This window comes from Bison bison, unplaced genomic scaffold, assembly GCF_000754665.1.
Source record: "Bison bison bison isolate TAMUID 2011002044 unplaced genomic scaffold, Bison_UMD1.0 scf7180017864048, whole genome shotgun sequence".
Classification (NCBI taxonomy): domain Eukaryota; kingdom Metazoa; phylum Chordata; class Mammalia; order Artiodactyla; family Bovidae; genus Bison; species Bison bison.
The window spans coordinates 4,807,022-4,833,559 of NW_011494620.1; the positions used below are offsets into that span (position 1 = coordinate 4,807,022).

General features: G+C 50.1%; 1 protein-coding gene across 1 annotated transcript in view; it reads left to right on the plus strand.

Moving 5' to 3' along the window:
• The window catches only part of ATP7B (ATPase, Cu++ transporting, beta polypeptide), a 46,994-nt gene that overhangs the window by 17,702 nt on the left and 2,754 nt on the right, over positions 1-26,538 (plus strand). The window contains exons 3-18 of the mRNA XM_010835666.1: positions 1,327-1,584; positions 3,540-3,703; positions 5,643-5,804; positions 8,282-8,358; positions 9,084-9,255; positions 10,328-10,561; positions 11,271-11,362; positions 13,693-13,820; positions 13,922-14,076; positions 14,296-14,430; positions 18,048-18,242; positions 20,079-20,261; positions 22,160-22,328; positions 23,943-24,086; positions 24,827-24,969; positions 26,341-26,538. The exon at positions 26,341-26,538 is cut by the window's right edge and continues 1 nt beyond it. Of these exons, the coding sequence (XP_010833968.1) occupies positions 1,327-1,584; positions 3,540-3,703; positions 5,643-5,804; positions 8,282-8,358; positions 9,084-9,255; positions 10,328-10,561; positions 11,271-11,362; positions 13,693-13,820; positions 13,922-14,076; positions 14,296-14,430; positions 18,048-18,242; positions 20,079-20,261; positions 22,160-22,328; positions 23,943-24,086; positions 24,827-24,969; positions 26,341-26,538 (2,609 nt within the window). The remainder of the gene's footprint in view (positions 1-1,326; positions 1,585-3,539; positions 3,704-5,642; positions 5,805-8,281; positions 8,359-9,083; positions 9,256-10,327; positions 10,562-11,270; positions 11,363-13,692; positions 13,821-13,921; positions 14,077-14,295; positions 14,431-18,047; positions 18,243-20,078; positions 20,262-22,159; positions 22,329-23,942; positions 24,087-24,826; positions 24,970-26,340) is intronic.

Sequence of the window (26,538 nt, forward strand, 5' to 3'; positions counted from 1 at the left end):
AAGTAATGAGAGTTAATCGTCAAATGATGGCATTCTCTTCTACGTACTCTTCAAGAGTATTTTGTGTCATCACGAAAGTGTGACTTTCCAGAAAATGAGCTTCTATCATAGCAGCTCTGGACTTTGAAATAATGAGAGTTCATCGTCAAATGATGGCATTCCTTTCTACACACTCTTCAAGAGTATTTCGTGTCATCGCAAAAGTGTAACTTTTCAGAACGATGAAATCGTTCTGTATCTTGATCTGGTTGATGCTTAGTTACATCCATCTATACATGTGTGGTGGGCAAATGTCTGCTTCTTGATCTGTGGAACTCGGCGGAGAAAGGATGGCCTTTTCAGTATTGGAGCCGGATGACTGGAAATCCAAGCAGAAAGAAACTACCCTTGACCATCACCTCAGACCTACACAGAAGTTAATGTGAGGCATATCAGTGACCTGAATGTAGACCTTCATGTAAGATAACAGAGCTCAGTGAAGAAGCCAGAGCTAGAAGAAAACATCATGAATATTTTCATTGTTGAGGTAGACATGTCCATTAACAGAGGAAAGAGTGCATCACCACTGAAGTTGGTTTAGTTGACTGTACATTGGACTTCATTCACATCAAGGGCTTCTCTTATCAAAAGAGATAGCATTAGATGAGGGTGACAAAGCAAGCCACAGACTGTCAGGCCATGTTCACAGTGGGTACAGCTGACAAAGGGCTCCTGCCCAGAATGTATAGAGGACTTAGACAAATGAGGAAAGGGCCAGCAACTCAATTAAGGTGTTTGGGGCAGTTTGATTCTCAGAGGGGAGGGAGTGGGCCTCTGTTTACCAGGATGCTATAGTGGTTAAAAGACAGTCCAGATGTGTAAGCTCGATTCCCTGATATCTGAGGGGTTTGGGACAAAGTATTTAATTTCTTATAATTCATTTCTTCATCTGTAAAATAGAATCAGTAGCAGTATTTGCCACAAGGCTACGTTGACAGTTAAAGGAGGCCATATGTGTGCTTAACGGCGGCGGGGGGCGGGGGGGGGTGCCTGGTGAGTTCTTATCACTGCTGTCGTTGTCATCATCCATTAGAGCATTCGTCTACCCAGAACATTCCATCCTTGCAGTATTGGTGTGTTTTCCTACATGTGGAATCGTGTCTCCATCTGACTGTGGAGAGAGAGATTCAGTGATGAAATCTCTGGTTCCCCACCCTACCCATATCTTCTCCATGAACTTTGACCTGAATATTGTTAGGCTTGACCCTCCTGTTCCAGAAAAAAATTAATTCATTCTTCTAGTTTGAATGATTTCTAATTTGAATGCTTTCTGACCTTCTGTCCTAGAAAACTGTTCCAGCAACCACATTGGCAACCACAGCTCTGGGAGTGCCGTGGGGCACGTGGCGGCTGGCGCACCTGTGCCTGTGCAGGGAGGGACTCCCCAGCCAGGGGAGCTCCATACTAACCACATCCCCCGCCAGTCGCCCAAGTCCCTGCCGGCCTCCACCACGGTGGCCCCAAAGAAGTGCTTCCTACAGATCTCAGGCATGACCTGTGCATCCTGTGTGTCCAACATAGAGAGGAACCTGCAGAAAGAACCTGGTAAGAGGTCCACACTGCAGAGCCTGGAATGCTGCTGCAAGGCGGTCGAGTAGACTGTTGGGCGTCATGGTTAGCAATGTGGGGTGGTGTGTGCGCCCTTTGGCATCTCTACTGACCACGTTTATCAGGAGCCCTGATAATCTGGTGGGGCTTCCCTGGTGGCTCAGTGGTAAAGAACCCACTTGCCAATGCAGGATATGCGGGTTCGATCCCTGGGTTGGGAAGATTCCCCTGGAGAAAGGGAATGGCTACCCACTCCAGGATTCTTGCCTGGAGAATCCCACAGACAGAGGAGCCTGGCGGGCTACAGTCCATGGGGTCACAAAGAGTTGGACATGACTTAGTATGCGCTGATAATCTGGTGGCGTGTTCATTGTATGTTAGAGGATAGATGTTTCTCTGGAAACATCTGGAGCAGTTGGCATTCTGCCCTTTAAGGAGTATTTAGTTTGAGATAAAATGGATCTCTGAGTGAGTTAGCCATGGGGAACCCGGTTTAGAGGTCAAGGTACAGTCATGAGTGGCCTCCCCACCTAGCTTGTCTTGGTAGCAGTCTGTGGTTTTCCCTTCCAAAGCCTCTTACTGTCAAATACATCATCAATAGCCTGTATTTTGTGGAGAAGTTCCAGTTTCAAATATTCTGCCCTGTTGTCCCTGTAAATCATAAACAGTTGTAAAAACGCTGAAGTTTTGTCCTCTAAACAACATCGGCCATCTGGTTTCTTAAGCCTGAAAGTGGAACAAAAATCCCGTCCCAATTTTGTGTTTGGAGAATGTCTGAACCATGACTCTGCTGGCCTCCGGGGTCACTTTCTGTCTTCCTGCGGCTCCTTGTGAACTCCTGCTCACCAAGCCTACGGCTCCCTGAGGCTCTAGAGGATGGTTCTCAAACTGAGGTGTTCCTGGAGCTCCCCTGTCACCCTTGGGTGGGTCACTTGGAAGTTACCCTGTGGTTCACAGGCCCATGTTTCTCTTCCTCACCTGAATCCCTCATTTTATCCCTTATGACATTGTTTTTTAAAGCACATCATTCCTTTCATTTACGTGAATGAGCTTTCTTTTCCCCCCTTAAACAATTTTTTTAAATGAAATTACATAGTATTTTATTTTTTATTTATTTTTTTCACTCAGTGGAAGGCAGGACCTCCCTCCCTTAAACTATTAATGAGCAATAGCAGTAGCAAGATAGTCCATGGGATTTCTTTTACATTCCTGAAAGCAATTGAAAACGGAAAAAGAGTAAGGAAAACCACTTTTGAAAATTATTTTTTTCTCCTGTGTGTGAAAGTGGAGGGGAAAAGTACCTCCTTGGTGTAACAGTAGTTGCCAGCTGCAGACGCCGTCCCCTGCTTACGTCCTCACCAGTGTCTCCTAGGGCCTGACTCAAGCTGCCCCTGCCGGGGTGGCAGCATGGCTCAGCCTGGGAGTGGGGTGACCCCCAGAGCGAACCCCAGACCCACTGAGCCAGAGTCTGTGCTTTCACCAGGTCCTTGGGTGATTTGTATGTCCACTAATGTGTGAGGAGCGTGGCTCTAGAATGGTGGCTCTCACGCTTGGCTGTCCATTAGAACCCCCAGGAGAGCTTTAACTTGCCTGCAATGCAGGAGGCATAATGAGACTATGGTTTGATCCCTGGGTGGGAAAGATTCCCTGGAGGAGGGTCTGGCAACACACTCTAGTATTCTTGCCTGGAGAATCCCATGGACAGAGGAGCCTGGCGGGCTACGGGCCATGGGGTCACAAAGAGTCAGACACGACTGAGTGCCTAATACAAAGGGCCAGGTATGGTGACTGTTAGCGCTCCTCCCCAGGTGATCCTCACGCCCAGCCAAGTGTGAGCACCACTGTTCTAGAAACTTCTGGGGGCAGAGGTCTTCCTCTGCTAGCTTGTGTTGAGCTCATCATCTCCCAGAGCCCTGGCCTGGAGGGTTCCAGCTGTGCCCCCCTGGTTGCAGGGATCCTGTCCGTGCTGGTTGCCCTGATGGCGGGAAAGGCAGAGGTGAAGTACAACCCGGAAGCCATCCAGCCCCTGGAGATAGCAAAGCTCATCCAGGACCTGGGCTTTGAGGCAGCAGTGATGGAAGACTACACGGGCTCGGATGGTGACCTCGAGCTGATGGTAAGCACGGCGGCTGGGCTGGAGCAGGGGGCTGGGCGGTGCAGGCCCAAGACAGCCTCCGCAGCCGGGGCTGTGAGCAGGACGCTCGCCCATCTTGCTTATATCCTGTCGTCGCTGGTTCTCCTTTGAAGCCAGTAACTAGGATCTGTTTGTTTTGTGAAGGAATGCCCTCTGTGTCAGAGTCATAGGGATGCATCCAGGGTTTTAGGAGGAGGAGGCAGTGGTGGGAGAGGAAGAGGAATTAGAGCCAGCGACTATCCTGAGCTTGGTGGTTCAAGGGAGTCAAATCTGAACACGTTCCGTGAGGCCGGGAGGGAAGCTGAAAGGCCAGAGGGGTGTCCAGGCCATGGGATGTGAGTCGGCGAGGAAGCCAGCAGCCATCGCAGGGGAAGAGGGCTTGGTCAGAGGCACAGAACGTATCTGGAAGGTGTCTGGTGACTAGAGTGTGGCCGGGTACTTGGTCCGGGGTGAAGGCTGTCCGTGGTGGTTGCTGCTCCCAGCGCTGTTGGAGGGGGCGGGACGAGGTGGGGGCATGCTTTCCCGTCTGCCCTCTGTCGCCAGCTGTACTTGTCAACAAATCATGGAAGACAACAGATGGGTCTCCTATTTCACATGTAGTGTGCTCACAAGCACTTCTGTGCAAAGCTTCTTTTGTACAAATAAAGGGAGACTTAGAAGGAATCCACAAGCATTGAGTAATGCTGTTTACCAAAGTGACTGCATCTTTCTTCTTTGCTGTGTTTAGTCCCTGCTGTTAGTGGTGAGTAAATGTTTGAAGAGTAAGTGCTGAGGACATGAGTGGCACTTTGAGGTCCTGATAAGTGGTGTTCATTGTAGAGCAAGCCCTCCGCTCTGGCCGGGCCTCGGTGTGTGCGGAGGGGCCCACGGTAGCACTCGCTGGGTTACAGCCGGAATCAGGGCTGGCAATAGGAGCAGGGCCCCTCTGAAAATCTCCAGGTCCAGAGGTGCTCGTCTCTGCACAGACTACGGCATGGGAAGTCTAGAACAAGACTGTCATTTGAGGGGACTTCCCTGGTGGTCCAATGGTTAAGACTCCAAGCGTCCAATGCAGCCGGTGTGGGTTCCATCCCTGAGCGGGGAACTAAGATCCCACGTGCTGTGTGGTGTGGCCAAAAAAAAAAAAAGACAGTGGGGAAGATGAAAACATTTTTTTGAACAATGTTTTGTTTTTTTAAATTGCAGTGTTATTTTTTAAGACACTAAGCGGTATCGATACTTGTATTGTCATCACATGCTCAGGTATTTTATGTCTGTATTTAATTTGTTTTCTGGGAAGTGCTGACCACTGACGCTCAGAAGTGAAGAAGTGAAATCACTCAGTCCTGTCCGACTCTTTGCGACCCCATGGACTGTAGCCTACCAGGCTCCTCTGTCCATGGGATTTTCCAGGCAAGAGTGCTGAAGTGGGTTGCCATTTCCTTCTCCAGGGGATCTTCCTGACCCAGGGATGGAACCCGGGTTTCCTGCATTGTAGGCAGACACTTTTACCATCTGAGCCACCAGGGAAGTGATACTCAGAAGAGTTAGTCGTCTGGCTCACTTGATGCAGATGACAGATGGCTGACTCACTTGGAATTCCTTTCTCACACTGGTGCACGCAGCCTGGGGTGGCGGAAATGGATAACCAGGACAGGGCTGTGAAAGTCTATTGTTACCAGAGCTGGGAGCCAGGCCTCAGTCCTTGCCATCTGCTTAGTGATTGGTCTCCTGTACCTGAGGTGGGGAGGAGCACTGGTTATATATCCTGAAGCCTCTGGGGAATGTCTGGGGTTAAAATCTTGCACTGGAGGTTCGGGGGCTTGCACGTTGGGAAGGAGGACAGAGTTCTTGTGGCTGCCTGTTAACCTGCTCCCTGTATGCCATTGATGGAGTCCTCTGGACCCTAGGTCAGTGGGATCTTTGTCATCCTTTGCTGCAGATCACGGGGATGACCTGCGCCTCCTGTGTTCACAACATAGAATCCAAACTCAGGAGGACAGAAGGCATCACCTACGCCTCTGTGGCTCTCGCCACCAGCAAAGCCCACGTGAAGTTTGATCCTGAAATTATTGGTCCGCGGGATATTGTCAAACTCATCGAGGTGAGTCATTCATCCAAAAAATTTTGCACCCATGTTTTTAAAAACAGTGATTTATAATCATCATAGGAAAATGAGCAAAATGTAGCTAATTTAAAAAAAGGGAGAAAATCAGCTAGTATAATATATTGATAAAATCCTTCAGATTTTCCCGTGGAAATAAGGTGACTTATTTTAAAATAAACTATAAGGGTTTAGTAAGTCTCAGATAATCTGAGATTGAAAATCAGTGAAGGGGGCTTCCCAGGTGGCTCATTGGCCAAGAATCCACCTGCTAATGCAGGATTGCAAGAGGTGTGTGTTTGATCCCTGGGTGGGGAAGATCCCCTGGAGAAGGAAAAGGCAACCCACTCCAGTATTCTTGCCTGGGAAATCCCATGGACAGAGGAGCCTGACAGGCAACAGTCCATGGGATCTCAAGAGTCAGACACGACTTAACAACTAAACAACAGGAAAAAGAAAAAGACATTATTGTTTTGATTTCAAGTAGTCCCCGAGAAACAACAGCATCACCAGGATTCCTGGTACATGGTGTTAAGTCGACTAATTGTGAGAATCCCCTGGTAGTCCAGGGGTAGGACGCTGCGCTCTCACTGCGGAGGGCCTGGCTGGGTTCGATCCCTGGCTAGGAACTAAGATCCCACGAGCCATGCAACACAGCCAAAAAAAAAAAAAGGGACTAATAGTAATTTTTAATATTATTTACATCTGTGCCAAGTATCTGCAGATGAAAGGACTGTTGGTGTTGGGAAGAGTTTCCCTGCATTTGGGCCTTCTTTGCAGTCATTTCTCCTTTGGAAAATTGGTCAACGCAGTTTCATAAACCTCCACTCCATTCCTTCCTCACGTTGCCATAGACATTCCATATCCTCTCCTAGGTCTGTGTTGTATCAGAGTGTCAGTGGTGATCTGGCTGGGCCGAGACAGTCAAAACTGAACCAGATGAACTCGTAACGACTAACGGTGAAGTTTAGCAGGGACTGTGGCTTATGAAATGAAACATTTCAGAGCAGGCTTTGAGTTGTGTTAAATTTTCCTTTGTGTGTGTGTGTGTGTGTGTGAAAGAGAGGTATTGTCTGTTGTCTGGCCTAGCAGAGCTCTTTGATATGCAAATACTGTTACTGCTATTGATATAGTGCCTTAATCTTAGAGGTAGATAACTCAGCTTCTTTATCAGATGAGGAAGAGCGACCCCCCAGAGAGGTTCAGGGACTTAGATCCCCCGCACCCAGCTAAAGGTTGCAAGACCTGGTACTCAAACCCAGGTCTCCCAGCCCCAAGCTCAGTGGGCATCCAGTTTCTGCCATGCCGCAGGTCTTACGGAACAGTGATGATAAGGCACTGGTGAGGGAGAGAAGTTGACGGATGCAGTAATGATGGGCAGTGTCCAGGTGGAGCTTGGAGCATATCTCCAGTACCCTTCCTGTTTCTTTTTATTTATTTTAAAAGATAATTTATTTGGCAGCGCTGAGTGTTAGTGGTGGCATGTGGGATCCTTTTTTAGCTGCAGCATGTGTAATCTTAGTTGTAGCACGTGGGATCTAGTTCCCTGAGCAGGGATTGAACCCAGGCCCTCTGCTTTGGGAGCTTGGAGTTTTAGCCACTGGACCACCAGGGAAGGTCTCCCCCACTTCCTGTTTAGAACACCCTACTGGCCTCTACCCAGCTCACTGTAGCTCCCTCCTTGTTCTTACTCGGGGAATAGTGCTAGTGTCTGGCCCCCATTCCTGCATCTCTGGGGCATCATTTCCTGATGTAACTAGGCCGGCATTAGTTGCGAAGGATTTGTCTTTAGATGGCCTTACGTGCTGTTTCTCCTACTGTAACACATTTTTGCGTACAATCTCAACATCAGAGTCCCAGGGGCCCCTCTTTCTATTGCGCTGACTGACAGGACATTTCCTGACAGCTTTTTCTGTGTAATTTCTTAAAGGGAATCAGAAATCTAGTGATCAGATCAAATAAGGCAGAGAAGGGTGGAGGAGAGAAGTGAGGCAGCCAAAGAACTGGGAGAGATAATCCCTGAAAAAACCACAGATGCTGTTGGAGTCAATCTGCTCAGCAGGAGAGCCTGTGCTGAGGGGTGGGGGACCTGTAACTGGATCCAGGACTTCTGATGATGCTGTGGCTTTGGTCGGGGGTTTGACCTCTGACCTTCAGTTTCATCCTGCAGAGAGCAGTGGCCACTGACCAACTCCCCAACTGATACTGGGGAGTCTTTTACTCACGAATCCCAAGCTTGTAACTCGGCATCCGTCAGCTCTGGGCAGGCTCAGTCACCTCCCAGCATCCGTTGCCTTTGCCGACAGAAGGAGCAGGCATCCCTGTGGGCAGCATCTGTAGGGCGATGTGGGGACAGAAGTCATGAGTCCTCAGAGGGAGTTGTAGGTTAACCTCATTTCCAAAGATGTAAACTGCTTTCTCCTGATGCCTGTTTTAACCAAGTGCCTTCTTTCTTGTTTCCTCCTTTTGATAACAAGGAAATTGGCTTTCGTGCCTCCCTGGCCCAGAGGATCCCCAATGCTCATCACTTGGACCACAAGGTGGAAATAAAGCAGTAGGTAGACCAGAACTGTAGCTCTGCCTATGGGGCCAGTTCTCCCCGTACCTCCCCTGCCTGATTCTGTGCTAATCGGGGTCCCTGTGGCCCCCTCAAGCTGCCCCCTCATCCCGCCGCCACCTCCTACAGCACCTTCTGCTGAATTAATCGCCTTTACCTCATAATGCTAACCCTTTACAACAATACTGTCCCGCAGTACCTTCTGCTATGACAGAAACGCTCTATGTCTGCATTGCCCAGTATGAAATGCAGCCACTGTGACTCAGCAAATACATTTTTAATTCCACTTCACTTTAATTTTAATTTAAATAGCTACCTATGGCTGATGGCTAACAGATTGGATAGCACTTAATGTGTGAGTTTTAAAGAAAGAACAGTAGCGGCCATAGTCTGAGGATGGTCAGCCTCTTTGGGGCTGAACGCTCAGCTTTTTCTGGGCCTTGGTTGCCTCGCCTGTAGATTGGAGGTACCACTTCTGCCACGAGCAGGCCACGGCTACGTCTAAACATCCCTGGAGCATCCGTGCAGGGAGGTTTAGACCTTTGATGTCCCCTCAGATGGCGAATGTAGGGAGCGAGCGCTGCTCTCATTGTAGTCCTTGGTGGCCTGTCCCAGACATGGGGCAGAGTCAAGTCTCAACCCGAGTCCTCGGGAGGGGACCAGCCTGGAAGCCAGGGGGCAGGCGGAGCCTGACGTGTCCGTGTTGCTGCGTTGCTTTCCAGGTGGAAGAACTCTTTCCTGTGCAGCCTGGTGTTTGGCATCCCCGTCATGGGTTTAATGATCTATATGTTGATACCCAGCCATGAGCCCCAGTCGACGGTCCTGGACCACAACGTCATCCCAGGACTGTCCATCCTGAATCTCATCTTCTTTATCTTGTGCACCTTTGTCCAGGTGCGTATCGGGGGCTGGCGGGAGGCACACCCGCCCGTTATGCCTGCGTGTGGCCGGCAGGTGCTGTCCGCTTAGCATGCTGTCGGTTGAGCCAAGTGCCTCTTCATTGCCTGTTTCCCCACCACCTAGCCCGTTGCTGACTTTTTCTATCTTATGGCTGACACTAAGGGCCTGACGTGGGGAATGAGAAAGGACCTGGCTTCATGGGCAGTTCACAGGTGACCAAACTCCCCCGGAACAGCAGCCCTTTTGAGGCAAGGCTTGGTGATCCAGGGTAGCGCGTTTGCTTTTTTCCCACTGAATTCGCCATCAGAAGCGGCAGCTGGACCGCCCTGGAGCTCTTGCTGCTTTTCTATCTCTTGTCTTGAATGACCGAGATGCAGTCCCGGGGAATCATAATTTAAAAGGCACAGCCCTTGTGTTTTGTCTACCTTGGGGACCACATTCAGGAACTAGCTGTGTTTCTGGTGGAGACGTGCCTTCCATTTGGAATATAAAATAAAACTCCTGACTTAATATTAGGCTTAGTACTAGAATATTAGAATTAATTTATATGAATTAAGACTGTCTGGAGGCAAGTATTTGTAGGCTGGATTTGTTTTTTTCCCCAGATCCTCGTCTGTATAGGAAAAATACATATTTACATGCATATATGTCCGTGTGTGTATGTATTCACTACTACAGACATAGGCCTTTTTTTCCAGCTGAAATAGACTTATACTAGACCCACTGATCTATAACTGGCTTTGTCACTCAGCCACGCACTGTGTACGTCTCTCCCATCAGCAGTCTCTTCAGAAGGGACCGCATAGCACTGTGCCCAGTATGCACGCACTGTGATCTCTTTCACCATCTCCACCATCCATGGACATTTACGTGGTCGAGTCCTCTGGGTCTTAAAGGTCTCCCATGAGCATCCACTCCTGTGGCCAGAAGTCCTCTGAGTGAGGAAGTACATTTCATACATGTCAGTTACAGAGGGCAAAGGGATGTCGGCATCGTGGGTGAGCCGAGAGTATTTGCAGTCCTGAGGGGCCCCGCATGACTGTCGCTCTCCCCCACCACCTTCCAGTTCCTCGGCGGCTGGTACTTCTATGTCCAGGCCTACAAATCTCTGAGACACGGGATGGCCAACATGGACGTGCTCATCGTGCTGGCCACGAGCGTCGCCTACGTCTACTCCCTCGTCATCCTGGTGGTGGCCGTGGCCGAGAAGGCCGAGAGGAGCCCCGTGACCTTCTTTGACACGCCCCCCATGCTCTTCGTCTTCATTGCCCTGGGGCGGTGGCTGGAACACGTGGTGAAGGTAACTGCAGCCTCAGATTAAAGGCAGAGCTCTTTCCTCAGCAGCACAAACCTCAGTTCATCTGAACACCGTGGTTAGAATTACTCGTGATACGCCGTCAAGGGCACGACTCGAAGAAACATGAAACCTACGTATAATTAGGTACCCCAGCCGCTAATCTCCAAACCAGTCGCTACTTCTAAAATCCCAGCTAATCTGGTTAATTATTAAAAGCCTTTGTTCAGGCGCCGCGTGCAGTGGAAAGAACCCTGGCTTTCGGGTCAGAGGTCGCATCGTCTCTTGGTAAATAACCGAGCGTGTGGCTTCCTGGATTAGATATCCACATTCCCACCTCAGGGTCATGCCGTTCTTACCACCATTGTTCCAGATGTCAGTGTGTCCTATAAAAGAATGGAACTCGGGCCCTAAAAAAATTAGAGTGAACCTAAAAGTAAATGGTCGATGTGCAGATGGGTATTGTTTCTTCCCCCTGAAATGTAATTCGCAGGACTTGGTGGCCCTGTACACTCAGGGTGGTGGCAGCACAGTTCTCTGTCCCTGGGCAGTGGGTGACACCCATCCTGAAAGCCTGCAGATGTGCGGAGGGGCTGTGTCAAGGGAGCGCCTTTCCTTGCAGGGTCTTCTCTAACACCAGCCTTGTGAGTGATGGCCTGGGTTTGCACAGGTCGGCTTACTCTCGCTCACACTTCACATTCTGGTTGTTTCTTAGAGCAAAACCTCAGAAGCGCTTGCCAAACTCATGTCTCTGCAAGCCACGGAAGCCACCGTCGTGACCCTTGGTGAAGACAACGTGATCATCAGGTAATCATCACTGTCAGAAGTCCCTGATCAATTTATATCAGCGTGTGTGCTGCACACCCATGGTGTACAGGACCTTGTGAGGGCCGGCACAGCCACGACAGAAAGATCCCTCCTGTAAGTCCACTTCAGCAGGCAGAGCGTTTACATACTAAGATAAGCGAGGGTTCAAGGGGGTGTATGTGTGCTAGACGCCAAGTGAGAGGTACAGGTAGTCTGTCTGGAACTTAGGAGAAGGCTAGTGGTGGTCAAACAGAGCTTCCCAGAGCATGGTGCATGAGCTGGGTCTGCCTCGCAAGATTTGGAGGATTTAGACAGGCTGAGAGATATGAGTTCGACTTGATACTGAGGTAGGAGTTCAACTAGCCCAAGAATAAAAATGGGAGAAGTGTCTTTCTTCTTTAGAAGGTTAACTGCTAAGTCACTTCAGTCGTGTCTGACTCTTTGTGACCCTATGGACTATAGCCCACCAAGCCCCTCTGTCCATGGACTTCTTGTGCAGGCTGCCTCCAGCTCCTGTCTGGTTTCCTCGTCTTGCAGTCTCTCAGCTCCCTCCAGCCTGCCTTGTTCCTCCATTGGTTTCTGAAATCGCTTTTGCCAGAGACATCAAATCATGTCCATGAACCAAATCCCACCGTTGCTCTCATTTAATGCTCATGTCAGCCTCTCATCAGCATTTCCCCTTCTTTCTGTCCCTTTAAAACTTTGTCTCTTTCTTTTTTTATTAAGCTGTCGCTTACCTTCACTGAAGAACACCAATCCCAAGTGTAGGGCGTGATGAATTTTATACATAGTTGCGTCAACAGCCACAACATCCGCATATTCAATGCCGTGGGGTGGGTGCCCCCTCCTGTGGGCGCTTCCGCCTGCTCAGCCTCTTAAGAAGGGGTGTCCCAGGGCTGAGGTCTCTCTTCCAGCCATGCTCCTGGGGAAGCTCTTACCGTTTCAGACTTTGGATTCTGTCTGTATTTTGACAGCTTCTGGGTTTGACCTCTAATCTCAGCTCAAATCCAGTTCCTCACCCCTATTCTCTGACTCAGCAGACATGAGTTTGAGTAAGCTCCCAGAGTTGGTGATGGACAGGGAGGCCTGGCATGCTGCAGTCCATGGGGTCGCAAAGAGTCAGACACGAATGAGCGACTGGACTGAACTGAACTCTTCGGACTGGCCACATCTGTGTGGAAGTCAGGCAAGCATCTCTGGCTTACCATGTGAGACCCAAGACCTCATCTCCTCTCCTTTCCTGTTCCCCTCCTTCTGTAGCTGCCTTCTCATAGGCATCTCCATCTCATTAAACGCCTTCTCATCCACCCAGCTGCTCAACCTGAAACTAAGAGCTCATGCTTGCTTTTCTTAGGCATCCAGCGCATCTGCACGTCCTTCTAACGCCTTGTGCCCCCAAAGCTCCTGGGTCTCTCTCCCCTCCACCTTCAGCCCAGGCCATCTTTCACTTGAGAGGCTGCCACAGCCTGACTCCTCTCTCAGCTTCTGTTGTTGCCCCTACAGCCCGTTCTCATGCAGCAGCCAGAGACATGACTTGAAAATGTGAACCCGTGTCACTTTCCCACTAAAAACCTTACATCCAAAGCCCACACTTTGCTCTGCAAGACCCAACGTGGTCCGGGTTCTGTCTGTTTCACTTAAACCCATCTAGTGCTGCCTGCAGCCTTCCTGTTTCTCCAAGGCCCCTTCCATCCCTCCGTAGGGCTTTGCGTTAGCTGTTCTTTTTCTCCTAAATTTTCTTTTCTTTACCAGGCCTTAGTTGCTGCACACAGGATCTAAAGTTGCAGCATGTGAACTCTTAGTTGCAGTATGTGGGATCTAGTTCCCTGACCGGGGATCGAACCCAGCCCCCCTGCATTGGGAGGGTGGAGTCTTAGCCACTGGACCACCAGGGAAGTCCCTCCCCCTTGACTTTTCTTTCCTTGTAAGTTGGGTCCTCTTGTCATCCAGCTGGAATGTCACCTTCAAATGAGGCCTGTCCCCTTCCCTCCTCCTCCTCCACCACAGAAAACAGCCCTGCAGTCAGCTCGCTGTCAGCATAGCACTTGTTGAAGTCTTGCAACTATCTTGCTGGTCTGTTTGCTCCACAGAATTGACTTCACGAGGGTTGGGACTTGGCTGTCCTTCTCACAGCTGTCTCCCCAGCTCTAGGACAGTGCCTGGCACTCAGCAGCTGCACAGTATTGACTCAGTCTGGACACAGTAGATAAAGTGATGACCACTGCTTGGAGTAAAGCTGGCGGAGTGTCAAGAACCCAACCTGGGTGACATGCCAGGGGGGCAGGCTTCCCGCGCGACCCCGAGTATAACCTGAGCGGGTTCTGTTGCAGGGAGGAGCAGGTGCCCATGGAGCTGGTGCAACGAGGTGACATCATCAAGGTGGTCCCCGGGGGCAAGTTTCCCGTGGACGGGAAAGTCCTAGAAGGCAACACCATGGCCGACGAGTCCCTCATCACAGGTGCGGACTTGGTCCCTTTGGGTGGGTGTCAGTGCCCTGCCTGGGCCCTGGGGACACTGATCGGGCTCCTCATGTGACGTTGGTCTCCTCCCCACCTCTAGGAGAGGCCATGCCCGTCACCAAGAAGCCCGGAAGCATGGTAATTGCCGGGTCCATGAACGCCCATGGCTCTGTGCTCGTCACTGCCACCCACGTGGGCAATGATACGACCTTGGCCCAGATTGTGAAGCTAGTGGAAGAGGCCCAGATGTCCAAGGTACTGAAGGAATTTTAAAAGCAGTATAACTTCAGCTCCCTGCTTTTAGAAATTATTCCAAGAGTCCCGTAGAATCAGACAGATTTTATTGAGTTAGAGAGATTGACTAATAACTATAGTTAATGAGGGAGCTAGGAATCCCAGCCCTTGTCCACCCATGGCCGGTATATTTCTTCAGAAATTGTAACTTCCCACGATCTTGGTGTTTTATTTCCCTAGGCACCCATTCAGCAACTGGCTGACCGGTTTAGTGGATATTTTGTCCCATTTATCATCATCATTTCAACTGTGACGTTGGTGGTATGGATTGGTATCGGTTTTATCGATTTTGGTGTTGTTCAGAAATACTTTCCTGTAAGTTGAATGCTGTGGGCAGTGTGGTTGTTGTGTTTTAAATAATCAATTGCCATTAATACTGTTTTTTCATGTCTTAGATTCATTGGGCTTTAATTCTCCATTACAACTTATTTGTTTGCTTCACTTATTGGCAGCGCAACCTCAGCCAGGGTGGGACAATCAATCAATCACTCGACTCCTGCAGGTTTTTTTTTATTCACTAAAGGCACCTTTTACCTTCTGATAATTTCAAACACCGTTGGCTCTCGGTTGTAATGCTTAAAGCATTTGCATTTTTGCACTGCTGGCCATTTTTGAGGTTATGAAGCACTCATCGTAGAAGATAGGTCACATCAGTCACGATTTCAATTATTGTTTTTGTTGTTCAGTCACTCAATTGTGTCTGACTCTTTGCAACCCCATGGACTACGGCACGCCAGGCTTCCCTGTCCTTTACCATCTCCCGGAGTTTTCGTGCAGTTTCAATAGCATGATAATATTCTTTAACCATCGGAGAAGGCAATGGCACCCCACTCCACTACTCTTGCCTGGAAAATCCCATGGATCGAGGAGCCTGGAAGCCTGCAGTCCATGGGGCTGCACAGAGTCGGACACGACTGAAGTGACTTAGCAGCAGCATTCTTTAACCATTTTTAAGAAAAATATCTTTTTGGCTGGCTGTGTCCATATAAATCTAACCTTGCAGCTTCCCGAGTAATGCTAATAGCTTTTTGATAATTATTAGGCCTTATATATGAAACAATGGAATATATGTTTTTGAGTTTAAAAAGTGGAAGAAGAATATTGTCTTCGGAAATACAATTTTATCAAATTTCAAAAAATTACAAAAAGTTTCTGCTTCAAGGACTTCCCTGGCGGTTCAGTGGTTAAGACTCAGCGCTTCCACTGCAGGGGGCATGGGTTCGCCCCCTGGTCAGGGAACTGAGGTCTTGTATGCTGCATGGCGCTGCCAAAAAAAAACCAACAACTTTTTCTGCTTTGGAAATGACTATTTACATTTGTGATTCCCAACTAGGGGTGATTTTGGTTGACAGTGTCTGAAGATGTTTTTGGTTGTCATGACTAAGGTAGGGGGGCTACTGGCATTTAATAAATAGAGGCCAGGAATGCAGCTGAACAGCCAACAGTGCACAGGACAGGCCCCCACAATGAAGAATTATTTGGCCCCAGATGTCAGTAGTGCTGAGTTTGAGAAATCTTGATAGACAGAAAAAGCTGATGGCCCACTGGGAGTAGCATTTGATAACTGCCCAGTGAGTGAAACAACACTTTCCCTTATTTCTTAAAATATCTCAGACTTAGCCCAGTCTAATATATATTTTGCCTTAGAGCCATAAAATAAGAAACTGTAAATACAGAATGAATATTTAAAAAAAAAACATTTTTATCTATAGAGGCATATCATATATTCTTGGGTGCACGTCATTCACTTAGCTGTTATATCGTCTCTCACATTTCCTTGCTTAAAATGAAAGATGTCCAAGTTAGATACTTTCTGACATCTAAGAAGATTTCTGTGCTTATAAGAGAAGCCTGTGACTATATTCCTAGAACTTCTTACCAGTGGTTATTATGGTACATGACCGCCAGAAATTCTGGCTTTTGTGGGAAAGCATCTCGTTGGCACATGGCTGTGGGAAACTCAGTCCTGAACAAGTTGGAATGGGTGGCTTCCTGCTGATCCCTGCCTTTCTGTCTTACTTTCGCTTCTTTTGTTTTTGTCTGCGATATCAGGGAGGATGCTGGCACTGGAGGTACTATATGTTCCTTTAAGACATTGTTGTTACTCTGCTCTGTGAACATCATTTGTAGGGACAGCGGTCACGTTCCCCTCCAGAAGTGCACCCCACCTCCCTCAGAATGTGAGGTGTGATTTTGACAAGAATCCCTGGCTTTAAAAAAGCACCCATCTTTACCTCTAAAGCATCACACAATGGGTTAAACACCATGCCCTTCTACCTAAATCAAACTGTTTCTGTGGAAATTGAATGACCCTTACTAAAGTATCTTATTTTAGGATCCCGCCTTTCAAAGACTAGATCGAAGCTGAAGAGATGGTGGTCTGTATCCTCCATTTAGAAAACACACCTTTCACTGTAATTAAGTGACTCCAGCATCTCTCAGGTGTTCACCAGAGCCACTAGCTGTTTTGAAAGATAAACTGAGATCACTCAAGATGTTAGATTGCAGATAATCATACCAATGTGTGTCGCCAGGTAACTGGGAAGGAGACCTGTATTTTTTTTGGGGGAGCGGTTTGGGATTTATAAAGGAAACAGTGGTGAAAAATAGAAGAAAATAAAGATGGCTCCAAACCCCTATACTTTGGTGAACATCTTTGCAGGATTGTTGAAGGGCTGTGTAGAGATATGGGCAGATAATTTTGCACTAATTAACACATGCCATTTTGTGCTTGTTTTTTTGTCAGCAATGTTACCGATATCTTTCCATGTGAATAAGTATATGTGTACATCATCATTTTAACATCCACATAATATTCCATTATGCATGCCGCACGTACAATTTAACCAATCCCCTATTGATTGTTCCCAGTTTTTTGCCTTTATGAAAAAACACTATGAGAAATACCCTCGTATCTGTTCCCATGTGTCTATTACCTTAGAGTCAATTCCCTGGAAATTTATAATGTTTTAAAGCTTTATAATAATAATGATAATATAACAGTTATGATTTCTCAGAAGCTTCTCTTTCTATGACAGGTGTGGCCTTATGTACATTTATATTTATATGTATTTATATGTGGTGGTGGTTTAGTCGCTAAGTCGTTTCCGACTCTTGTGGCCCCATGGGCTGTGTATTATCTCATTTAATCCTTACAAAAACCTGGGAGATGGGCATTATCATCTCCGTTTTGAGGAAGCCTAGACACACCGTCAGGGCCGTGACATGGACCTACATGGTCCAATTCCAGAGTCTGTGTTCTTCCCCTGTTGGGGATTTTTGTGTAATTCTCTCCTCTCATAATGCCTTTCCCTGAAGATCAGGTTGGGAAGGTGGGATGTGGAGCAGTAACGTGAACCATGCAATAGCATGCGTCCTGAGCCCAGCACCATCCAGCCATCTCAGAGCCCCCGACTGCACTGGGATGTTCTTTTTTATTTTTTTATTTTATTTTTTTTCTAATTTTATTTTATTTTTAAACTTTACATAATTGTATTAGTTTTGCCAAATATCAAAATGAATCTGCCACAGGTATACATGTGTTCCCCATCCTGAACCCTCCTCCCTCCCCATACCATCCCTCTGGGTCGTCCCAGTGCACTAGCCCCAAGCATCCAGTATCGTGCATCGAACCTGGACTGGCAACTCGTTTCTTACATGGTATTTTACATGTTTCAATGCCATTCTCCCAAATCTTCCCACCCTCTTTTTTATTTTTTTAATGAATTTTTATTGGAAGATAGTTGATTTACAATGTTGTGCTAGGTTCTACTGTACAGCAAAGTGAATCAGTTACACATACATATATCAACTCTTTTTTAGATACTGTTCCCATAGAGGTCATCACAGAGTGAGACGTTCTTTTGTGATAAGAGTTCTGTGTGATGTCTCATCTGACTCCCACCCTGCCTCCATCTCTTCCCTCTCGTCAGGTCCCCAGCAAGGGTATCTCCCAGGCAGAGGTGGTCCTGCGGTTCGCGTTCCAGACATCCATCACGGTGCTCTGCATCGCCTGCCCCTGCTCTCTGGGCCTGGCCACGCCCACGGCCGTCATGGTGGGCACCGGGGTGGCCGCCCAGAACGGCATCCTCATCAAGGGAGGCAAGCCCCTGGAGATGGCCCACAAGGTCGGTTCCCCCGTGCTCCCTTCGAGGTCTCGGGTGGGGTGATTTTGTAGCTGTACAACTGCGCATTTTTTTTTTTAATTAGTCCTAGTGAAGACAGTACTTGTTTAAATTTCATATTCAAATTTGAGTTTGAAAATGAGAAAAACCTGAAAGAGGGCTCGTTAAGCCCTGCTGACTAAGTAAAACAGAAGCCACGACTCACTGGGGATGACGTAGGAACCGCAGCAGTTCACACTTAAAGCACTGAATGCTGTATAAATAATCTCTGTGACAGCACAGAGGCGGGGGCTGGTTGTGTCCATTTTACAGGTGAGGGAAGTGCAGCGGGGGCCCGGGGGCCTTGCCAGGGGGCCTGCAGCTCAGACATGCAGAGCCAGGCTCACGGCCAGGTGGTCGGGCTCCGGGGAGGGTCCCCGGACCTTGGGGTGGAGAAGCGGGCGGCAGTATCTATGAGGAAGCTCCCTTCAGCCAGCAACCCCAGCCTTCCGTCCTCCCTTTATTTCTTCGCTATCTATTGAGTGTTTACTGTGTGTGGGTCCCGGGCTGGGCCCCAGCTCTGAGGGACTTTACAGTCTAGTGAGACAGACAGCCCTGGGGCAGGTGAACTGCAGGGGCCGTGTAGAGTGTGAGTGCCGTGAGGACAGTGTGAGAGGCCCGAGCGTAGACGTGTGAGTGTTGGATGGGACGGGGCTGACACAGGTGGACAGGGAAGGTCTGGGACCTGCCATTGACGGCACTGGAAGGGTGTGTGGCCATGGGACCAGCACAAGGAAGGGACTCGGGAGGTCGCGGTGCCCGGTCCCAGACTCCATAGGATGGGAGACCATGGCTGTTTCCCCATCATTGTGTCCCCAGTGTCTTGCCCAGAGCCTGACACGTGGAGATCACCCCACAGATATTTTCTGAATAAATAAACGAGGACAGTCATGGAGTGAGAGACTGACAGGAGATGAAGGGAGGAAGGAGGTGGAGAGAGGGGCCTTGAAGAGCCTTGCAGGTTTATTTAGTCCTGCAACAGGATCCACAGTTTTAACCAAAAAACGGGGTGAAGCGAGGTCAAGCACCTGCATGATCGCAGGCTGGGAAGATCCTCCTGGTGGCCTAGTGGGGGCTGGAATAAAAGCCGGCCAGAATGGTTGAGGGAAGACCCGTTAACGGTGTTGAAGTCAGAAACAAGAAGGGGAGTCTGTTGTTTGCTAAATGAGGAACAACCGAGCCTACAGGATGCAGTCTGAGCACAGCAAGGGCCGACCTTGTCCAGGGTCCAAGGACTGGGGGACTCGGGCCATCTAAGCACAGTAGCCGAGTGTGGCCAAGCCCAGACCCTTAGAGACCAGTGCAAGGCTGCTGCTGACAGAGGGGGACGGGCCCTCAGGCTGGCTCTGTGGTTACTTGTAATTATGGCCAGGGAACACGCCCTTCCTTTCTTGAACGTGGAGCTGGAGGCTTTTGCACTGATGCAGGCCAGAGAAAACTGTGCTTGGCCTGGCAGACAGGGTGGACAGGGGAAAGGGCAGGCCCCCAGGGTTGCCCTCCTGACATGACACCAGGAGAGGTCTGCACAATGTTACTGTCTGGGGTGGGTACCATACCGCTTCCCGTTAATCAGAGTGAAAGCTCCTGTGGAGTTTTTTGAGAACTGGGCAGAGAGGGAGCTAAGTTTTTGCAGCAGGAGAGGTTAACCCTTGGGATGGGCATAGAGGATTCTGTTACATGGGGCGTGAAGGAGTGTTGTTACCTGCTTGGGGTGGGTCAGAAGAAGTTCTGCCTTGAGCTTGTGAGGGCTCTGAGAGCCCCATTTGTGTTTGGTCACTGAAATGGGGTTGTTTCTGGCAGATAAAGACCGTGATGTTCGACAAAACCGGCACCATTACCCACGGGGTCCCCAAAGTCTCACGGGTCCTCCTGCTCGTGGACGTGGCCACGCTGCCCCTGCGGAAGGTGCTCGCTGTGGTGGGGACTGCAGAGGCCAGCAGCGAGCACCCCCTGGGCGTGGCAGTCACCAGATACTGTAAAGAGGTAGGTGGACTGGGCGTAGCTGGGCCCTCGCTCCCCCCGGCTCCCCGCTCCTACCAGCTGCCCCGAAAGACTCGCAGCTCCTTCCTCCACACACGCCTTTCTTCCTCGCTGCCCTTGGCCCCCCAAGCCAGCTGCTTCTGGCAGGGGGCCTTGGCATGTGTGCTTAAAGAGATTGGCTCAGATGGTAAAGAATCTGCCTGCCATGCAAGAGACGCAGGTTCAATCCTTGGGAAGATCCCCTGAAGAAGGGAATGGCAACCCACTGCACTAGTCTTGCCTGGAGAATCTCATGGACAGAGGAGCCTGGTGGGCTACAGTCCATGGGGTCGCAGAGTCAGTGACTGAGCAGGGACGAACAAACGAAACTGAAACCGAAACCAAAGCCAAGCTCAACACAGCACAAACTGAAGTGGCCAAGGAACGGAGAAGCGGGAACTAAGTTCACAGATCAACTTTCAACCCACCTGGCGAGAGTTACTTAATTTTAAAGAGTAAAGACAAGAGGAGTGAGGCTAGTGACGGGGAGGTACACGCAGCTCACAGCGGCAGGTCCCCTGTCATGTTTCCAGATGATCACAAAGCAGTTCAGTGTGCGGGGTCATTCATTAGGCATTCCCTGACCATCTGAGCTCAGGACAGTAAGAATTAATTAATAAGATGCAAACTCTGCCTGCTGGGAGCTGAGGGTCGAGTGAGGAAGACAGATATACGGATTCAGTCCTTTATGAGCATTTCGTGCAAAGGGATACAAAAATGGATGGGGTGTTGGGGCGAGAGTGGGAGAAGTCCACTCCACAGGGGACACCTGGGATGGAGGTGAAGCAGCAGAAGTGACCAGAGGCCTGTGGGTTTTTGGCACAGTCAGTGGCGAGCCATCACCCTGATCTCTCCAGACGAAAGGGCCAGGTGAGTGTTCTCTGTTTTCAATCTGAACACGGAGGCCCCAGGGATGTGCTGGAATATCGCCCTGAACAACGTGTAAACTGTCTGGACAGTACAATCACCAGTAAATGTTGAAGGGTGACATGATGCTTTGAGGAAAAGCTGACAACTCTTGCTGGACAGGGAGTCTTCCAGAACTCTCGTGCTGCATCCTTTGTGTGGGGCTCGGCTGTTTCCCCTCTCAATCTCCTGATGTTTCAGGAAAGATTCAGCTCGCCCCAGGCATCCCTTCTGTTCTGTTAGCCGAATAAGCCCAGGTCCTTTCTCCTGCCACATTGCCCCTTCCCCCCAGGGTCTGTACATGGGCAGTTACCTCAGAAGAGTTAGTTACCACTTACCTATTCTGTAGTTTTTATGAAATTATTTTCAGCACAAAAATAAAATCTTCCCCCACTTTGGCACCTTCAGCCTTGCCACCCCCAGCCTTTAATTGAAAGTGTTTGATGTGCACGGCCTTTCTCCTTTCTGGACCACATCTTGTCCAGGATGCCAGGCATCCAGACTCTAGGAGAGAATTTGTTGTTCAGTCACTCAGTTGTGTCTAACTCTTTGCAACCCCATGGACTGCAGCATGCCAGGCTCCCCTGTCCATCACCAACTCCTGGAGCTTGCTCAAAGTCATGTCCATTGGGTCAGTGATGCCATCCAACCATCTCATCCTCTGTCATCCCCTTCTTATCCTGCCTTCAGTCTTCCCAGCATCAGGCTCTCTTCCAGTGAGTCGGCTCTTCACATCAGGTGGCCAGAGTGAAGGCTGTTTTAAGCATCTGTGTCAGATGAGAGAAAAAGAGCTGCTGGCTCGAGTCTCTCTCTCTCTGCCTTTCTGGGAAGTTCTCCCACCGTCCCTCCCTTAGTTTCCAGCAGCTGCTGCTCTCCCCGCTGCCCTCATCCCACCCCTGACCTGACTCCCTCTCAACTCACCCCTGTTCTCTGCTTCCTCTCCCCGCGCCCCCCAGGAACTCGGCACGGAGACCCTGGGGTGCTGCACGGACTTCCAGGCAGTGCCCGGCTGTGGAATCAGCTGCAAAGTCAGCAGCGTGGAGAGCATCCTTGCCCAAGGCGAGCGCCTGCAAGGCCCACTGACCACTCACCTGAATAGAGTCGGCAGCGACCCCCCAGAAACAGGTATCCTTGGCTTCGGTCTCCACCGCTCCGTCTGCCGGGGGTTGGGTCCAACCACAGAGGGCGCCACGCCAGGCTCACCCCGAGGTTCCTGCCTGTGAGAGGGTTGCCTAGGGCCCAGTGTGCCACGAATCTGCCTCCCAGGGCAGCCTGCAGCTTCTCTCATGTCCTCTGATGTGGCTTGATGCTAATGGCAGACAAAAGTGGCGTATGACTTAAAATTCACAGAGTTTGCTTTTTGTTGTTGTTCAGTCGCTCAGTCGTGTCCAACTCTGCGACCCCATGGACCGCAGCACGCCAGCCTCCCTGTCCTTCACCATCTCTCCCTGAGCTTGCTCAAACTCATGTCCTTTGAGTCAGTGATGCCATCCAACCATCTCATCCTCTGTCATCCCCTTCTCCTCCTGCCTTCAATCTTTCCCAGCATCAGGGTCTTTTCCAAGGAGTTGGAGTTTGCTTACCTGCCCCCTAATCTCAAGTCTCCTTTTTCTTATCCCAGGCCAGTCTTGCTTCTCATCAGCTACAGGGTAGACCAATGGGAGTCCTTTTGTTCTTGCTAACCAGGAAACTGCCACGTGGTTGGCTCTGATGAGATGTGATGTATTTACAAAGGTAGCAGCAGTCAGGGACAGAGGGTGGAAATGGTCTGCCTAAGGAAGAGCGGACACTGGAGGGGCAGCTGCTTTTTGAATAATGGCCTTGGTTATTTAAAGAGTGGCTTGCTAGCCATCAACATAAGAGTGGAACCAAAGCCTCCAACCAAAAAAACCCAGGTTGAGTTTTTGCTTTTAAGTATATTAGTAGTTAAATCTTGATTTAGATTTTATTGTTACCCACCTTCTAGCCATTTAGAGCCCCTGATGACCTTTCCTCTGCCTTCCAGGGACCTGCCTGTCAGTGTCGTCTGAGTTGAGGTGACAGGTGCAGGGCTCGCCTGGCCTTTTAGGAGGTGAGCCTCACAGTGTTTCACACACATGGGCTGCTGGTTGGCTGGTTCACCTTGCATCATCTGTACTGAGCCAGAGAGGAGTCTAGTCAATTCTTGCTTTTGGTGCCGAACACATAATTAACTGCTCTAATCCCTTTAGAAACGGCAACAGATACCTCTAAAGGCCAGTAGGTACACTGCGTGGTATTTAATGTGTTTGTAACACCTTCACACACCTTAATTCACACCACGGTTCTGCATGCTAATTGGTTTCCCCCCTGTCCTTCAATGCTGGTGTCGAGAGGCGCTTTCCAGGTTGTGGTTTTTCCAGAACCACCAAGTGGACATTTTGCTACGAGAAGGATCCCGTGGCATTGGCACCCCACTCCAGTACTCTTGCCTGGAAAATCTATGGACAGAGGAGGCTAGTAGGCTGCAGTCCATGGGGTCGCTAAGAGTCGGACACGACTGAGCAACTTCACTTTCACTTTTCTCTTTCATGCATTGGAGAAGGAAATGGCAACCCACTCCAGTGTTCTTGCCTGGAGAATCCCAGGGACGGGCGAGCCTGGTGGGCTGCTGTCTATGGGGTCGCACAGAATCAGACATGACTGAAGCGACTTAGCATAGCACAGCATAGCACGGTGACCTTGGGCTCTGTGGGAATAACTGCACCCTCTTTCGAGCAGATGCGGCCACGCAGACCTTCTCTGTGCTGATCGGAAACCGGGAATGGATGAGGCGCAACGGCCTGACCGTTACCAGCGACGTCCGAGACGCCATGACCGACCACGAGACGAAGGGCCAGACGGCCATCCTGGTGGCCATCGATGGTACCACCCCCCTCCCCTGCCCTCTGCTCTTGAGGGAAGCTGGAGACGTCAGGCAGAAATCGAGGCTTCCTTTAAAAAAAAAAAAGTTCCTCTCTGTTATTTTTAGTTCTATTTTCTCCTTCTCCCGAGTCCTTTAAACCCACCGCCCCCTCAGCTCAAGAGCTGGAATTGACTCAATTAAAAATGCCTCTTATACACCTTCACTCTCGTTTCTCCATCACGCCTCAGCTCTCGCACACCTTCCTGTGTCAGTCTCTAGAGTCATTAAAAACAAAACTCTACACAAGTGTTTTCTGTAGGAAGAGACAGAAAGGAGGGATGGATTTCCTAGCTGTTTGGACATTTGTCACTTTTTAAGGAGCATTTGTTGTATATCTCATGTTTTAACAGCTAACAGTTATTGAGTTATTATGAGTCAGGCACTCCACAAAGCAATAGATGTTCCTTACAGACAATGTGGAAAATTCTAAGAACTTGGTAAAAAATGGAATATCCCTCATTATCCCACCCCTCAGGGAGCCTCTGTCAACTCTCTGATAGTCCTTCCAGACTTTTGTGTGCATCTGGACATGTATATAAGTTTAAAAAGCAAATTCAAAACTGTGCATCCTGTTGTATGATCTGGCGTTTTGTTTTGGCCTGTGACATGGTGTTAGGGACGCTGTTCCTGGCTGCCGAGTCTTCCTTGCTCCTCAGCTGCCCAGGCTCTGGCACGTGCTCACCCACGGTGTCTCCGGCAGGTGTGCTGTGCGGTATGATCGCCATTGCGGACTCGGTCAAGCAGGAGGCCGCCCTGGCCGTGCACACGCTGAAGAGCATGGGCGTGGATGTGGTGCTCATCACCGGGGACAACCGCAAGACAGCCAGGGCCATCGCCACCCAGGTGCGGCCCAGGGGCTGGCGTGTCTCCCAGCTCGGAAATTACAGGCGATTTTAAGCTGGCAGAAACAGTTGGAGGAAAGGTGACTCAGTGGTAAAGAGTCGGCCTGCCAGTGCAGAAGATGCAGCTTCGATCCTTGGGTTGGGAAGGTCCCCTGGAGAAGGAAATGGCAACCCACTCCAGTATTCTTGCCTGGAGAATCCCCTGGACAGAGGAGCCTGGCGAGATACAGTCCATGGAGTCATAAAAGAGTCGGTCACACGACTGAGCAACTCAGCAACAACAGCAGCAGTGCATGGAGCACTCAGCTTTGCTCTGGTCTTTTCTCTCCACCGGGGCTTTCCTCTCCACGTGCTCTGATCTGCTCCGAGCCCACAGGGGACCACCTTGCTGCTGCCCCAAAAGCCACATCCGCTGGAGCCTGGGTGCTATCATTTCTGCACGGCCGGCTGCAGTCCCAGAGAAGCAGTTATGGTGTTCTCTACTTCCCAGACTGCAGTGAGGAAGAAAGACCACCGCTTTAGGGCTGCGATAAACACTCTTGCAGCCTTTATGCTAAGGGAGTGTTTTGCCGCCCAGCTCTTCTCACACCACACCAGCTGGCTCCTGGGTCCCAGCAGGTCTCCCTCTGTGCTTGGCTCTGAGTTTGCACCACAAGGGCAGCATGGCTGCCTGCCTGCCTGGCCCACTGTGTGGGGACAGCTCCAGTGCAGACTCCTGGCAGTTATATACCAGCCCTTCGGGAAATGTGGGTAAAGCTGTCTGCTTTTGAAAATGACTTGGTTCTTAGAGGGGAGCAGTGGCACCTGTCTTAGCCGTCCTTCTAAGAGTACCCACTTTCCCTGGTTAAAGCTCATTCAGGCATTCAGCAAGCACTCACTAAGCTGCATTGAGAGCATGGCCCCCCGGGAGTTCACAGTTCTGTCGGGAGGGTGACCCAGAGGCGAGTGTAAACTGTGTACAGGGGGCTGCCAGCCTAACCCTCAGCCTGGCAGACAGGGACACCTTCCAGGGGAGGGGAGGCCTGAGTCAGGGGTGGTCCCCAGTCAGAATGGGGAAGGCTGGGGAAAGAGAAGAGCCCTTTGCAGGACCAAGCAGGTAGCATGGCACCACCCGCAGGTGCCAATGACGGCTGCTTTGGAGAGGTCACCGGGTCAGCATGTGGAGAGGAGCACTGGGAAGGTGGGGTGTGGGGGTGGCACTGGGATGGGAGTTGGGGGTGCTTGTTTGCTGTGTGCCCCGGAATCTGCAGGGCTTGCTGTGGGGTAGGGTGGGGTGGCTCCTGGGTTTCTGCTCCTGCTGCTGCCCCCTGGCAACACCGGATGTTATTGCGTACTTACTTCTTTATCGAGTGCTGTTTCCCTTTCCTTCCAGGTCGGCATCAACAAAGTCTTTGCGGAGGTGCTGCCTTCTCACAAGGTGGCCAAGGTCCAGGAGCTGCAGAACCAGGGGAAGAGAGTGGCCATGGTGGGCGACGGCGTGAACGACTCCCCAGCCCTGGCACAGGCTGACGTGGGCATTGCCATCGGCACGGGCACTGACGTGGCCATCGAGGCGGCCGACGTCGTCCTC